The 13,807-nt window shown below is 45.8% G+C and overlaps 1 protein-coding gene across 1 annotated transcript; it reads right to left on the reverse strand.

The window, feature by feature from the left end:
• Positions 1-11,234: 11,234 nt before the first annotated feature.
• Positions 11,235-13,426, reverse strand: LOC120542472 (melanin-concentrating hormone receptor 1-like). The gene is made up of 2 exons (XM_039774973.1): positions 13,262-13,426; positions 11,235-13,069 (listed from the first exon to the last, which is right to left on the reverse strand). Exons 1-2 carry the CDS (start codon positions 13,314-13,316, stop codon positions 12,066-12,068), a joined length of 1,059 nt encoding a protein of 352 aa, XP_039630907.1. The 5' UTR covers positions 13,317-13,426; the 3' UTR covers positions 11,235-12,065.
• Between the last annotated feature and the right edge of the window lie 381 nt (positions 13,427-13,807).

Raw genomic sequence — 13,807 nt, forward strand, 5'->3', positions numbered from 1 at the left:
GAGAGGGGAGTCTGAGGGTCTGAGCTTGTGAGTGTCTTGATAAAAACCAAGATCCAGGCCTTTAATGACCTCTTGGGCACGGCTATCAGCAGTGTGTCTGTCTGCGGAGAGAGTGTCGACCTCGTCGAGAAGTTTACTTACCTCGGCAGTGACATTCATGTCTCTGGTGACTCTTCCTATGAAGTCAGTAGATGGATTGGGAGAGCATGGGGGGGTCATGAGGTCACTTTGAAGGGGTGTGTGGCGCTCCCGATATCTCAGCAAAAGAATGAAGGTCCAAGTCTTTAGAGTCCTGGTGCTTCCTGTCTTGCTATATGGTTGCAAGACATAGACACCATCCAGTGACCTTAGATGAAGACTGGACTCCTTCATGTGCGTCTCTACAGAGAATCCTTGGTTTGACTTTGTGTTGCTCATGGACTCCCGAATGAGGCACATGACCTGCATTGTGAGGGAGTGTCAGTTACGCCACTGCGGCCATGTGGCGCATTTCCCCAAGGTGATCCAGCTCATAAGATCCTCATTGTTGGGGACCCAAGTGGCTGGGCCAGGTCAAGGGGTCTCCCACGTAACACCTGGCTGCGGCAGATAGAGGGTCATTTCCAGAGGGTGGGACTGGACTGCGTGTCTGCCTGGGGGGTTGCAAACTGGGATCCCGAGTTGGTTCATCGTATAGAGGGTGCGGCAACATACTGTACCAGTGCATGCTCCCCAACTTGACTTGACTTGACTATGTGGCCATCTGTGTTACTAGCTGGGCTTATTGGATGGGATTTCCCCCTTTAGTGGGCACTTTGGGAACTATTTAGAACTTACGTGCATTGAGACTCTGGAGCATCATAATGCAAACACGCCTTGAAAATCTTCAAAGGAGTCGTTAAAGTCAATCCAGTAAAATTCTTTCAACTTCACATTGAATCACGTACCTTGAGGACACCAGTGGACATTAAAGGGAAGTGCCTTTCGGACTGAAGCCAGGAAGTCCTTCTTTATGCAAAGAGTCATGGGACTCTGGAGCAAACTACCGAATTGAAGCAGAAACCTTGAGAAACTTTCAGAAGGATCAGGTTGAGATGTCAGGACTGTTTGCTATGAGCTTAACAAACAGGCGACAATTGGAGTCTCGTTTGTAAAATTTCTTTTTTTCTGGTTAAATAGATTGCTCTGGAAAAATCACAATACTTTAGGAAACAAATGCATGTGTTTTGCATGTTTTGAGCATACGACTGGATAATGGTCATGTGGATTATGCGACGGGTGGCGCAGTGGTAGCGCTGCTGCCTCGCAGTTAGGAGACCCGGGTTTGCTTCCCGGGTCCTCCCTGCGTGGAGTTTGCATGTTCTCCCGTGTCGCGTGGGTTTCCTCCGGGCACTCCGGTTTCCTCCCACAATCCAAAGACATGCAGGTTAGGTGGATTGGCGATTCTAAATTGGCTCTAGTCTGTGCTTGGTGTGTGGGTGTGTTTGTGTGTGTCCTCCGGTGGGTTGGCACCCTGCCCAGGATTGGTTCCTGCCTTTTGCCCTGTGTTGGCTGGGATTGGCTCCAGCAGACCCCCGTGACCCTGTATTCGGATTCAGCGGGTTTGAAAATGGATGGATGGATGGATTATGCGACACAAGTGATGTGAGATCATTTCTTGTTTTTTCCATGGACATTTTTTAGATCTTTTGTACAGCATTAGTCACCACTGAGTTCTTTTATATCTCAAACCTTTTTCTTCTCTCCTCTCCATTAAAACCTGAGATTAAAAATGTTCTGGTGTAAGCAACATATTTAAAAATGCCATTTTAGGCGGAGTGTTCCTTGAATGCTGAAGATCCTATTTGACGGACAGGACTGCAGGACTCGCTCGTTCTCAGTACACCGTTGAACATTAAGTCACATTTAATCGATTTCTGTTCATTAAATCAGCACACTCTGGAAACAGTGCAGTAACATTCCAAAAACATGAAGTGCATCTCAAACATCTCAAACATCTTAGGCTCCATTATGTGTGTGGCAAATCTCCGGCTGCACCAGGTGCTCAAAGAAATCTAACTTATTATTTCAATCACTCTATAGACTTTAAGACACAGCATAGAAAGTTAAAAGCAGTGTGGTATTTATTACAAGAATAATAATATTACCAGTGGAACAAAGAATAATAGAAAATAGGTACTGATAGGAAAGTCTGCATATATATAGTCTTTAGGAAAGCTTACGAAAAAAAGTAGAGATGACAAGGATGAATGTTGCAGGCAGCTTGTGATCTCGCAATCGATGTTCATGATGCTTTTCTGACAACCAGTGACATCTTAAGTCTGTTCTTCTTCCTCCCTCCTTCCTTACTTCCTTACATCTTTACTTCCCCTACTCACTCCTCAGACGAGGCATATTTATTCTAAAATTCTACTGGGGGGTTTTGCAAAATGTGATTGATAGATATTCTGATTGGCTGGCTGTCAATATGAAGAATTAATTCACTGTCTGTTTTCCCAAACAATAAAACCTTTTTTGTTCTCTGAGGTGTCGGTAGATCTTCCTTTACCAGGCTGTAAAATAATTAGGCATCGGCTCAGTCTTCCTTTCCCAGGTTATAAAGTAATTGAGCCACCAGCATGTCTTCCTTTCTATGTTGAATCAGCTGTTTTAAAAGTGAGGTGTAAGGGAAGAAAACCTGCTTTGATTTGTGCTAAATGTAGTTCATCTGTTGTGTTGTCTCGAACAAAATATAATGGAAAATTAAACCAAAATGTACAGATTTTGTACCCCACAAAACTAGCCATCACAGTGTGGCCTCCAGATCCTTGCGCTTGCCTGTCTTTCTTGCTTCCTGCTAAATTAACCCCAAGGTTGGGAAACCCTGATTAAGAGGAATGTCACTGATTTCAATTCAATAAGGTGACAATTCATACAAATACTACTTCATTCTCAGTAGTGTTGTTTTAAAATGTCTGTTTAAAGCAAATTGTGGTGTGCCTTATAACATTGTTTTGTATTATATTTAGTTATTCAATTGTTTTGTGATTCTTTCCATCCCTCATCCAACCCACTATATCCTAACTATAAGGCCACCACAGGGCGCAAAGTAGGAAACAAACCCCAGGCAGGGAACACTCACACACCTAACCTGCATGTCTTTGAATTATCGGAGGAAACCCACACAGACACGGATAGAACATGCAAGCTCCACGCAGGGAGAACCCGGGAAGCGAACCCGGGTCTCCTAACTGCGAGGCAGCAGCGCTACCCACTGCGCCACCGAACTTCTTTCCTTTTTTCGTTAGCTATGGGGGCACAGTAGTCTTTTTCACTCATGGAGGTCTTCCGGAGTACTTTGGGCCAGCGCTGGTTTTAATGTAACCCCTGCTTTGTGTATTTGAGGCGGCTGTCGACATCTTTCAATCCAGCGATCTTCCGCCTCAGTGCGTCTTTTTCTTTCAGTTCCTCAGGCCGTATTGTCAGCATGTATGGAGCTTCATCTTTTTTTTTTTCATTGCGACAGTAAATTTTGCCAAAGACAGAACGACGACTCCACGTTTAAACTGTGTAATTCGAATAAATAAAAAGTCAAGAAAACGTGAGCAAATGTTTACATCTTCACTGAGGACTTCTTTTATTTTATTGAAGTACTGGAGATTTCAAACTCCAGGGCTGTAAAACGTCGAAGCGCAGGTCCTGCTCAATATCGCAAAAAAGACAAATGTGTGGTGCATGGCAGGAGAAGACCCACCGCAAAAGCGCTCGCGACCAGATCCCGCCGCGCGTGTGTACACGTATGAAAGGACCGACAGGTAGGCAGGCAGGAGTGCAGGCTCGTCTGCTTCACACCGCGCACATTTCACAGGACAGCGTAACTCATACAAGTGCGGCTTTGGATGAATGATTATTTAGTGCATCAAGCGCATCGGCATCAGAAGCTGGGAAAATGGAAAACAGAAATCTACCCGCCCCACGATCACCTTCATTAAACAACCACCTCCTCCTCCTCCTCCTCCTCCTCCTAAGTCTGTCTGCTCCCACCGACGCCGCTTTAACAAAAACACGTGAATCCGCAGTTGGGCGATGCGATGACTTTTGAGTAAAAGAAAAACCAATGACAGAAAGAGAAAGCAGGGTAGCTGTGTCACTAAGTGGATGAAACTGATGCTGGCATTTGTCACCTTCCCTAGCGGCAAGTGTTCGGCCTGCAAGAAGGACCGCCCACGTCGAGCGCGAGATAAGCGCCGCGACCTGTTGAGCTAAGTGTGGCGAGCTGCCGCCGGCTTTGTCGAAAAGCTGCTCAAAAACTCAAAAGGGGCAAGCAGCGTTTTCTGTGGAAATGTAAATGGAGTCTCGATGGACGATCCGCTAACCCAGGCGGCCGCCCCCTCATCACACCGGAGATCCGCGGAGAAACCGCTTGGAACTGCGCCACTCGCTTTGCTGTCCCTGGTGCTGAAAATCAAACTCGTTGATGGCGGAGACGTTAACAGCGTGGCATGACCCTGCCCAAGATAAGCGGGTTAGGAAGTTGGATAATAATAATAATAATAATAATAATAATAATAATGTATTAATACAGCGCCTTCACCATGCTTAAAGTTCTTCATAAATATTCAAAGAAATACAATAGCAATTATAAACAAACATGACATTAATAACAGAAGGGTACACACTAATATAAAACATTAGTACAATGAACTCATTAATTACATTTATATAGCGTTACTTCTGCCACTTAAAGCCAGGGGTGGGGCAACCATCAAGGAATTCTGGGTGCATGCCCAGGGGCCCGTTATGGCAAGGGGGCGTTTCACAAATCCCACTCAAGCGCTCGATGAAACGACTGAGCATCCACGAGTCGAAATGGTCAAGGGGGAACACCCACCCTCCCAGAGAAAGGTTGGGATGGCAGAAAGTGATCAAGTCTTAAACCAAAATCAAATACGCCTAGCTATTATATAGTGCAATTCACATCTATCTATCGATCTATCTATCTATTATATAGAGCATGGACAGCCTTCTTCATATCATCCCATAGATTTCTATGATATTTAAGTCTGCAGACTATGACGGCCATTCCAGAACATTGTACTTCTCCCTCTGCATGAGTGCCTTTGTAGATTTCAAACTGTGTTTTGGCTCAGTGTCTTGTTGGAATATCCAACCTCTGCAAAACTTCAACTTTGTGACTGATGCTTGAACATTATCCTGAAGAATTTGTTGATACTGGGTTGAATTCATCCGACCCTCGACTTTAACAAGGGCCCCAGTCCCTGAACTGGCCACACAGCCCCACAGCATGATGGAACCTCCACCATATTTGACAGGAGGTAGCAGGGGTTTTCTTGGAATGCTGTGTTCTTCTTCTGCCATTCAAAGTGCTTTTTGTTCTGACCAGTCTTATCAGTCCAAAGCACTTTGTTCCAGAATTAATCTGGCTTGTCTAAATGAGCAATGGCATACAACAAGCAACTCTGTTTGTGGTGTGAGGGCAGAAAGGGCTTCTTTCTCATCACCCTGCCATACAGATGTTCTTTGTGTAAACTGCGCTGAATTGTAGAACGATACAGATACACCATCTGCAGCGAGATGTTCTTGCAGGTCTTTGGAGGTGATCTGTGGGTTGTCTGTAACCATTCTCACAATCCTGCTCATATGCCGCTCCTGTATTTTTCTTGGCCTGCCAGACCTGCTGGGTTTAACAGCAACTGTGCCTGTGGCCTTCCATTTTCTGATTCCATTCCTTACAGTTGAAACTGACAGCTTAAACCTCTGAGATGGCTTTTTGTAGCCTTCCCCTAAACCATGAGACTCAACAATCTTTGTTTTCAGATCTTTTGAGAGTTGGTTTGAGGAAGCCATGCTGTCTGTCACTCTTCAGAGGAGAGTCAAAGGGAAGGAAGCACAACTTGCAACTGACCACCTTAAATACCTTTTAGCACTCATGATTGGACACGCCGGTCTATGAAGTCCAAGGCTTAACGAGCTGATCCAACCAGTTTGGTGTTGCAAGTAATCAGCATTGAGCAGTGACAGGCATTCAAAACAGCAAATTACAAGGGGACCCACATTTTTGTACAGCCAGTTTTTCACATTTGATTTAATTTCATACAACTAAATACTGCGTCACTAAAAATCTTTGTTGGGAAAACACCCCAGTACTAGAAAATGAAAGACATGCCACTGTTATCTTTTTTGTTGAAAGTCGAGTCAATTATTATGCAGGCTGAGGGGTTCACAAACTATCTATCTATCTATTGTATAGTGCCTTTGACGGAAACGGGGTGTTTCGGGGTCTTAATTCGGCCTTTCTCAAGACACTTTACATATACAGTACGTGTAAGTAAGGAGACACTTCTATGGATTTGATTACGTCCCTGTGGGAGCACCATTTTGTAATCGCGTGACACGTTTTCAGCGCGGACGGTAGAAAATTATCGCTCACGCTTGCAAAACGTATATCGCATGCGCTAAAAATGTGACGCCACCCGCGCTGAAAATGTGATATACGTTATATCGTTTGCGCTCTTCTGATGACGATTATGAAGGGTGCCGGACCGAACAATCCTTTCACTCATAAAACTCCATGTCACTCCCATACGCCCTTCAGATATCAGTTATAAACCGATCCCTGTGCCGTTCGCATTTCCAGATGGCTTTAAACAAGACCTTTCAAATGTACTTCTTTTTGCTACTGGTTTTTGACTTTAATCGTCTTCTCCTTATGTACTGTTTTTTTGTATTGCTGTAAGAAAGAAACGCTATCTGTTCTGCATTTGAATCTTCGTGTACTCTTTTGTTTCGTGTTATTGACTGATATACGCGCAGTAGGAAGACTATATGGCTGCACCAACTTGTGCGCGTTTTTGGGCATCGAGTTAAAATTGCGTGAAAGATTCGCCGCGCCCCTCTTTACCTACGCAGAACTTCTTTGCGCACGGAGTCGTGCAAAGTGTGCGTTTGTGTTATAAATATGAAACGATCCGCAAAGACCGCCAGCCCCCACATGTTAAGCGAGCTGAAAATAGTTACACGAGTATAATGTACAAACCGGACAGACACGAAAGAAGGAGTTATCGTGCTTTTTAAGGACGATTCGCCAGATTACCAGCAATTGCCCGAAATGTAGAACACAAAATATCCACTTACTTTAAAATTGCATCTAAGAAGTAAGAGACAGCCAGGCATCGGTGTGGACGACACAGAGCGCTCAGAGATTACCGACATGCGGAGGATGAGAGGCTGGTGGTTTCCGGCGCAGTACTTTTCGCAAACGAAAGGTTATGTCTGCTTCACCAAAGAAACAATACTCTCTAAAGCAGATTATTAAAACTTTATTTTTAGTATCCAGTAAAACCTGAACGCAATTAGATCGTGTCATGTAGTAATGAGTCTTTGTATTACCTGCGCTGCTTCGCACGGAGTCACTGATAACCCCAAGCCAAACGTCATTCGTAGCTATTATTGAATGAAAAATGTGAACACCCATCGTTCACCGATTGTCCTAACACGCCTTTCCCGAGCAGGGTTCAAGGGCAGCTGGAGCCACCCCAGTAAGCATAAGGCAAGAACAACACATGGAAGGGGGCACCAGTCCATTGCGGGGTGAACACTCACGGGGCAATGCCAGTTCACCTAACCCGCACGTCATCTGACTGTGGGTGGAAACAGGAGACCCCCCACCCCAGATACCATCCAACGTAATTAAACATCCTCATCTCAACCACACAAATAGGAAACCGTCCACCACAATTGACCACCCTCATCTACACCCTCCATACCTCCAGACACCATCCAACATAATCGACCATCGTCATCTAACCCATAACCCCCCGCCCCCCAAGAACACAGTCTACTCCTCATTTGCCCACAGACCCCAAACTATTCTCATCTGAGGAAACCTGCCATTGCAATCTCCACCCTCGCTCCTCGCAACTACAATTGACCATCCACATCTTTCTGCAGACCACCCACCCCCTGGAAACCATCCAAAACAACTGATGATCCTCATATATCCCATGCCCCCAACCCATTTTCATCTAACCCAAGAAAACCATCCACCGCAATCGGCCAGTTTTGAGGGAGACCCTCCCTGGAAATTATCCAGGCAACTGGCCACTCCAACAAATTAATATAGCAGCACATTGGAGGTAATCGGGGGTCTCTAATGAGCCTGCCCCTCCCACTTCAAAGCCTTTGCACTGCCACTATTAATAATACAAATAATAATCCTTTAATAAACGGATAAGTGCCTTTGTGTCTGGCCGGTTGCTTTGTCATTGTCATTCCAACAGATGCCACATCACAAACAATTTTAGTAATACAATTCATTACGTGTCTCATTCCAACAGATGGCACATCAGTCATTAACACGGCTTTTACGATTCCCATACCAAATTGCCTATAACAAAGGCATCAGCTTTGCTTGATGGACTGCAAACGTTAACGCTAAAGTCTCCGTTGATTATTTCGATCTCAGTTCATCACAGACGGTAACACAGCTAATAATAAGAACTCAACAAACGCCACACGGGATCGTGATCGGGCAAAGGATTTGAACCCAGAGCGGAGCAGAGTAGAGCCACGCAGCAGTGCGCCACTGCGCCGCTTTGTCGTATTAACAGAAGGGATTGTGTGCCGCCGTCGTCTCCAGTCTAGCTTTGCGGTCTCTTTTCGATGATTAATGCGGCGCACGTATGCAGAACAGAAAACGGCCATTCATTAAACTTACATTCGTTACTTTCATCAGACACTTCCATTTTTACACCGCCGCCAATGTTGGCTTCTTTTGCAGATTGGGCGGAATGGCGACTCTCAAGCTCTTGTGTGGGTGTAGACGATTGATCGGGGGAGTGTGATCGAGAAACCTCAATCCGGAAAAAATAAAATGTAATCTGGGGGTGGATGGCTGTATGAAAAGTGGTCGAAATGAATGCGTACTTGGATCATCTATTTATTAAAATGAAATGAAATTCTGTATAGACTCTTCAAAACAGCGGGTCTTCAGTGGCACTGCACTGGATTGTGTGGTAACAAAAATAATAATCCTGTTTTTTCGCATATGAAGTTGGCTCTTTGGGCTTTAAACCTTCCAAAAATGTGAACAAAACAGAAAGCTTAAAGTCTAACACGCGACCTACCAGAATGCGACAAGAAAACCTGAGCTAAGTGAATGTCCTTTCAATATCATAAGCCCATTCGTTATTTTACAAATCCGTTATCATCTCACCGTGGTTATTTATGGAACGGGATCTAATTAAGTAAAGATTCTTTCTGGAACCTTCATGTAACGGGTACTTTTCGAAACCAAAAACGATTCCCTTATGGCATCGCTCTGAAGAACCACTTTGACACCCCGTGAGTGTACTCGTACTTGGAGAGAGCCGTCTGTTAAGCAGTAAACCAATCACGACTAATCGCCCGACGTCCAACTGCTTCATCCCACCAAACTTATTCCAGCCAGCTGAGTTCATCTATGCCTTGACACCAAATCTGAAATCCGAGTGTAGGCGGGGATACGAGGCTACAGCTTTAATCGCATTAGTTCGATTCCCGTTGCGTCTTTCTGACGTCAGCTATCCATAAAAGCGACGCCGATTCTCCGTGCGCGTGACAATGACATATACGATGCTCCCCTACATTGCAGATTTTGCTGAAGCTCCAAGAAATGTCTATCATATAGTGCCTTTCATCTATCTATCTATCAATCTATCATATAGTGCCTTTCATCTATCTGTCTATCATATAGTGCCTTTCATCTATCTATCTATCTATCTTATAGTGCCTTTCATCTATCTATCTATCTATCTATCTATCTATCTATCCATTATCCAACCCGCTATATCCTAACTACAGGGTCACGGGGGTCTGCTGGAGCCAGTCACAGCCAACACAGGGCGCAAGGCAGGAAACAAATCCCGGGCAGGGCGCCAGCCCACCGCAGATCTATCTATCTATCTATCTATCATATATTGCCTTTCATCTATCTATCTATTATATACTTTAGCACCTTTCATATCTGTTTTATACTGCCTCTCATATCTAATAAATGTATCTATCTATTATATAGTACCTTTCATATCTATTCAGGCAGAGTTGTGGGACAGCTAGATCCTGTCCTAGCAATTGTATGTACAGTATGTATATTTCCATCAATCCATCTATTTTCCAAACACATCTATCTTGTATATAATGTAAAATGCAAGCATTGTATTATATAATAAGTAAGACGGCTACTTTGCATCTTTTTCTACTGAACTTTCATAATATGTATCCTTTTTCAACCCCGCTTATCCTGACCAGGGTCCCAGTGAAGCTGGATCTGTTTTCTACTCTGCCTAAAACAGAGCCACCAGTGACCACGCACCAAACGTCATTCATAACTATTCATAATTCAATGAAAAATCCATCTATTAATTTTCCTGACAGGGCAGCTGGAGCCTATCCCAACAAGGATCAGACTTAAGGCATGATCAACATCTGGACAGGGCACCAGTCGATTGGGGGACACAGACCCATTAGGGCCAATTTTAGCATCTCCAGTATTTCATATATTGTGGACTAAGAGAAAACCAAAGCATTAGGAGGAAACCCACATGAACACGGGTAGAACATGCAAACTCCATACAGTGAGGACCTGAGACATGAACCCTGGTCTCTTTGTTGTAGTACTGTAGTACTGCCACTGTGCCACCCTACTCTGCATCTTGAGATGTTAAATTGGTATCTGAATTTTTCTCTTAGGTTTGTACATATTTTTAATTTTGATATACTTTATTAATTCCTGGCAAAGTCACAGGACAGCTGGAATCTATCAGAGCAATCATATTTGTAAGCTTATATAATAAATGGCATACTGGATAGACTGGCATCTTGACTGGAATTGAGGGGGGATCCTTATACATCCGAGATGTAATTACAAAAGGACAGTTTGGTGAGATGTACTTCTCAGCCAGGATAACTCCTATTCCTGTTCCCAGTTGGGGTGAGGAAATAACAGATGGACAGTCTTTTGTACATCCATCCTGTAACTACAGGGTCTGCTGGAGTCAATCCCAGGATTGTGACAGGACAGGAAACAAACCCCGGGCAGGGCACACACACCGAGCACAATTTAGGATCGCCAATACACCTAACCTGCATGCCGTTGGACTGTGGGAGGAAACCCACGCAGACACGGGGAGAACGTGCAAACTCCACACAGGGAGGACCTGGGAAGCGAACCCGGGTCTCCTTACTGCGAGACAGCAGCGCTACCCACTGCGCCACCGTACTGCCCTCTTGTGTACATATATGTATAAATGTTCCAAACCCACTTATCTTTTATATAATAATATATAAAGGATGTGGACATAGTATTTATCAGTCCATCCTTCTTCATTCCCACATTTCTCTGTAAATCCCAAATTGCGCTATTTAATGCCAAAACAAATTCCGTCATAAAGAAACAACTCTTAACTAATCACCACTGCCGTCAGGGGGCTTTAGAGGCTTACGACCCCAATCTTTTATACTATTTATCTTATGCTCCCTCCCCCCACGGTACCCAACCCTTGCCCTTTGATGTTCAATACGTTTTTAACGAGCTCGAAACCTAAGAGGGACGCCCCCACTGCCCACCCCTTTCTTCGATAATGCAAATACACCCATAAAGACTCCGATACAATTTAAATTTAGAAACGCCGCTGTTAAATTCCCTAAGCCCACCTTTACCACATAAGGCCTCACCAAGCCGCTCGCGTCCTTCGTTCCTTTCCCAAAATTTGTCTGCACGGGGCCCTGGTTCTACAGGTGGCACTGCCCGTTTAAACCGTTCCGCTGTTCGGTGTTGTGTGGAGCCTCCCTGCCATTTACGACTTTCCTTTTTTTCCCTCACTTGGCGTAACTAACGGGATGTGCGTCGGATTGTTGCTTGCCCGCTCATCCATGTGCTATGATAACTGAAACTGTCCCATGCTACATCCTTTGAGCGGAGCGATTGAAGTCGATGACGCCGCCGCCGCCGGCACACACGTTTATGAACGGGGTGGGTGGACTGCATGTGCTGCGCGCTTAAAAACACCGTGACACTCATGCAAACAGTCACAGTGACAGTGAACGGGTCACCTCCCGGTCACCGAGACAAGGTGGAGAATCTGCTGGCCGGAGGAATGATCTCCATCTCCTCTGCTGGGATTCCTTCGGCTCCGTGCCGGGCTCTGTGCCTCCTCGGCGGGTCTCACGGACACGATGAACCTCCTCCTGAACGTTTCGCACAGGACGATGTAGATGAAGGGGTTTAGGCAGCTGTTGGCATAGCCCAGACTGATGGCCACCCTGTAGGCATAATAGAAGGGTAGCGTGGGCTGGTCGATGGCCAGTTGAGCTAGCTGAAGTACATAGAAGGGAGCCCAGCAGAAGAAGAACACCAGGCAGATGGTGATGGCGATGCGGGTCACTTTTTTGGTCTTGATGCGGGCGCTTCTCTGCGTGGTGAGCGCCTCCGAAGAAGTCATGCGGAGCAGAATCCTCCAGTAAGCTACTGAGATGACAGTGAAAGGAATAGCGAAGGCCAAGAAGAACTGATAAAGAGTGTACCAGTAAATGTCCGTGGCCGGGTTAGGTAGTCGGATCCCGCAGCCCAGTACCCCACCGGGTATGGGGATGAGCCTGGCATACATCCATACGGGGGTAATGCTCAAGAAGGACACGATCCACAGGACGCAGATGATGAGCACGGCCACAGTGGGGGTCCTGAAGCGCGAGGACGTCAGCGGGTACACGGTGGCCAGGTACCTGTCAAGCGTCATGGCTGTCAGGATGTAGGTACTGGTGAACTGGCTGTTGGTGTCCAGTGCCGTGATGATAGTGCACATCGTCTCTCCGAAGTGCCACACTCCATTGCCCATCAGCTGATGGATGAGAAAGGGCATCCCCAATAGGAAGAGCAGGTCCACCACCGACAGGTTGACGATGAAGATGTCCGGGACACTACTTCTGCAGCGAAACTTGGACTTTTTAAACACGGTGACAATGACGATTGTGTTCCCGATGATGCCCAGCAGACAGATGATGCCAAACACCGTTGGCATGAAAACGCTGCTGTAAGCCATGTGTTGATCTGCTCCTTAAAAAAACGAAGAGAAAACGAAATCAGTGCCGGGGGAGACGGACCATTCAGCAAAGACGCCAATGTGAAATAAAGAAAGAGGGGGGAAAAAAAAACCTTTAAAAAGCACCTGCTGCAACAAAACAAAAGAAATCCAAACGGCACACTCTGAAACTTTTTAGCTTGCCGAATAAAAACGTCAAGCCTTACCTGTCTCGGACACGTTAGGGGACAAGCGGGATAGGTTGGCGTCTTCGTGCTCCATGCCACGCCGGCGGCCTCCACGTCGCTGCGCACCTTTGCTCAAACCCGCGCTGACTGCCTCGCTGCCGTTTTTTGGGGAGAAGGGCGACCGACTGAATGCGGGAGGCTGCGCGTTCGCTCTACCCCCTGTGCGCGCGCTTGTGCCTGAGTGCTCGTGCACGCAAGTCTGTGTGTGGACGAGCGTGAAGCCGCAGAACCATTGGAGCGCCTGCGCAGTACACCGTCGCAGCAGCTGGCGGGCAACACCGCGGGTCTTTCAGAGCTACTGGTCCTTACTAATCATGAGAGGTATTGGCGTTGGTGCGAATGGCGATGATGTCCAAATCTTTCTGTTATCCGTGCACGTTGAACACTTTTCTGCAATTATTATTATTAGTTGTTGCACTAGCAGAAGGACAGTATTGATACTGCTAATCCACCTTAATAAAAGGATGAGTGTCTGTGTGTCCATGCAGTTGCTATGTTTCAGTCGTTACAACATATGGCACATCA

Source organism: Polypterus senegalus, chromosome 13 (genome assembly GCF_016835505.1).
Source record: "Polypterus senegalus isolate Bchr_013 chromosome 13, ASM1683550v1, whole genome shotgun sequence".
Lineage (NCBI taxonomy): Eukaryota > Metazoa > Chordata > Cladistia > Polypteriformes > Polypteridae > Polypterus > Polypterus senegalus.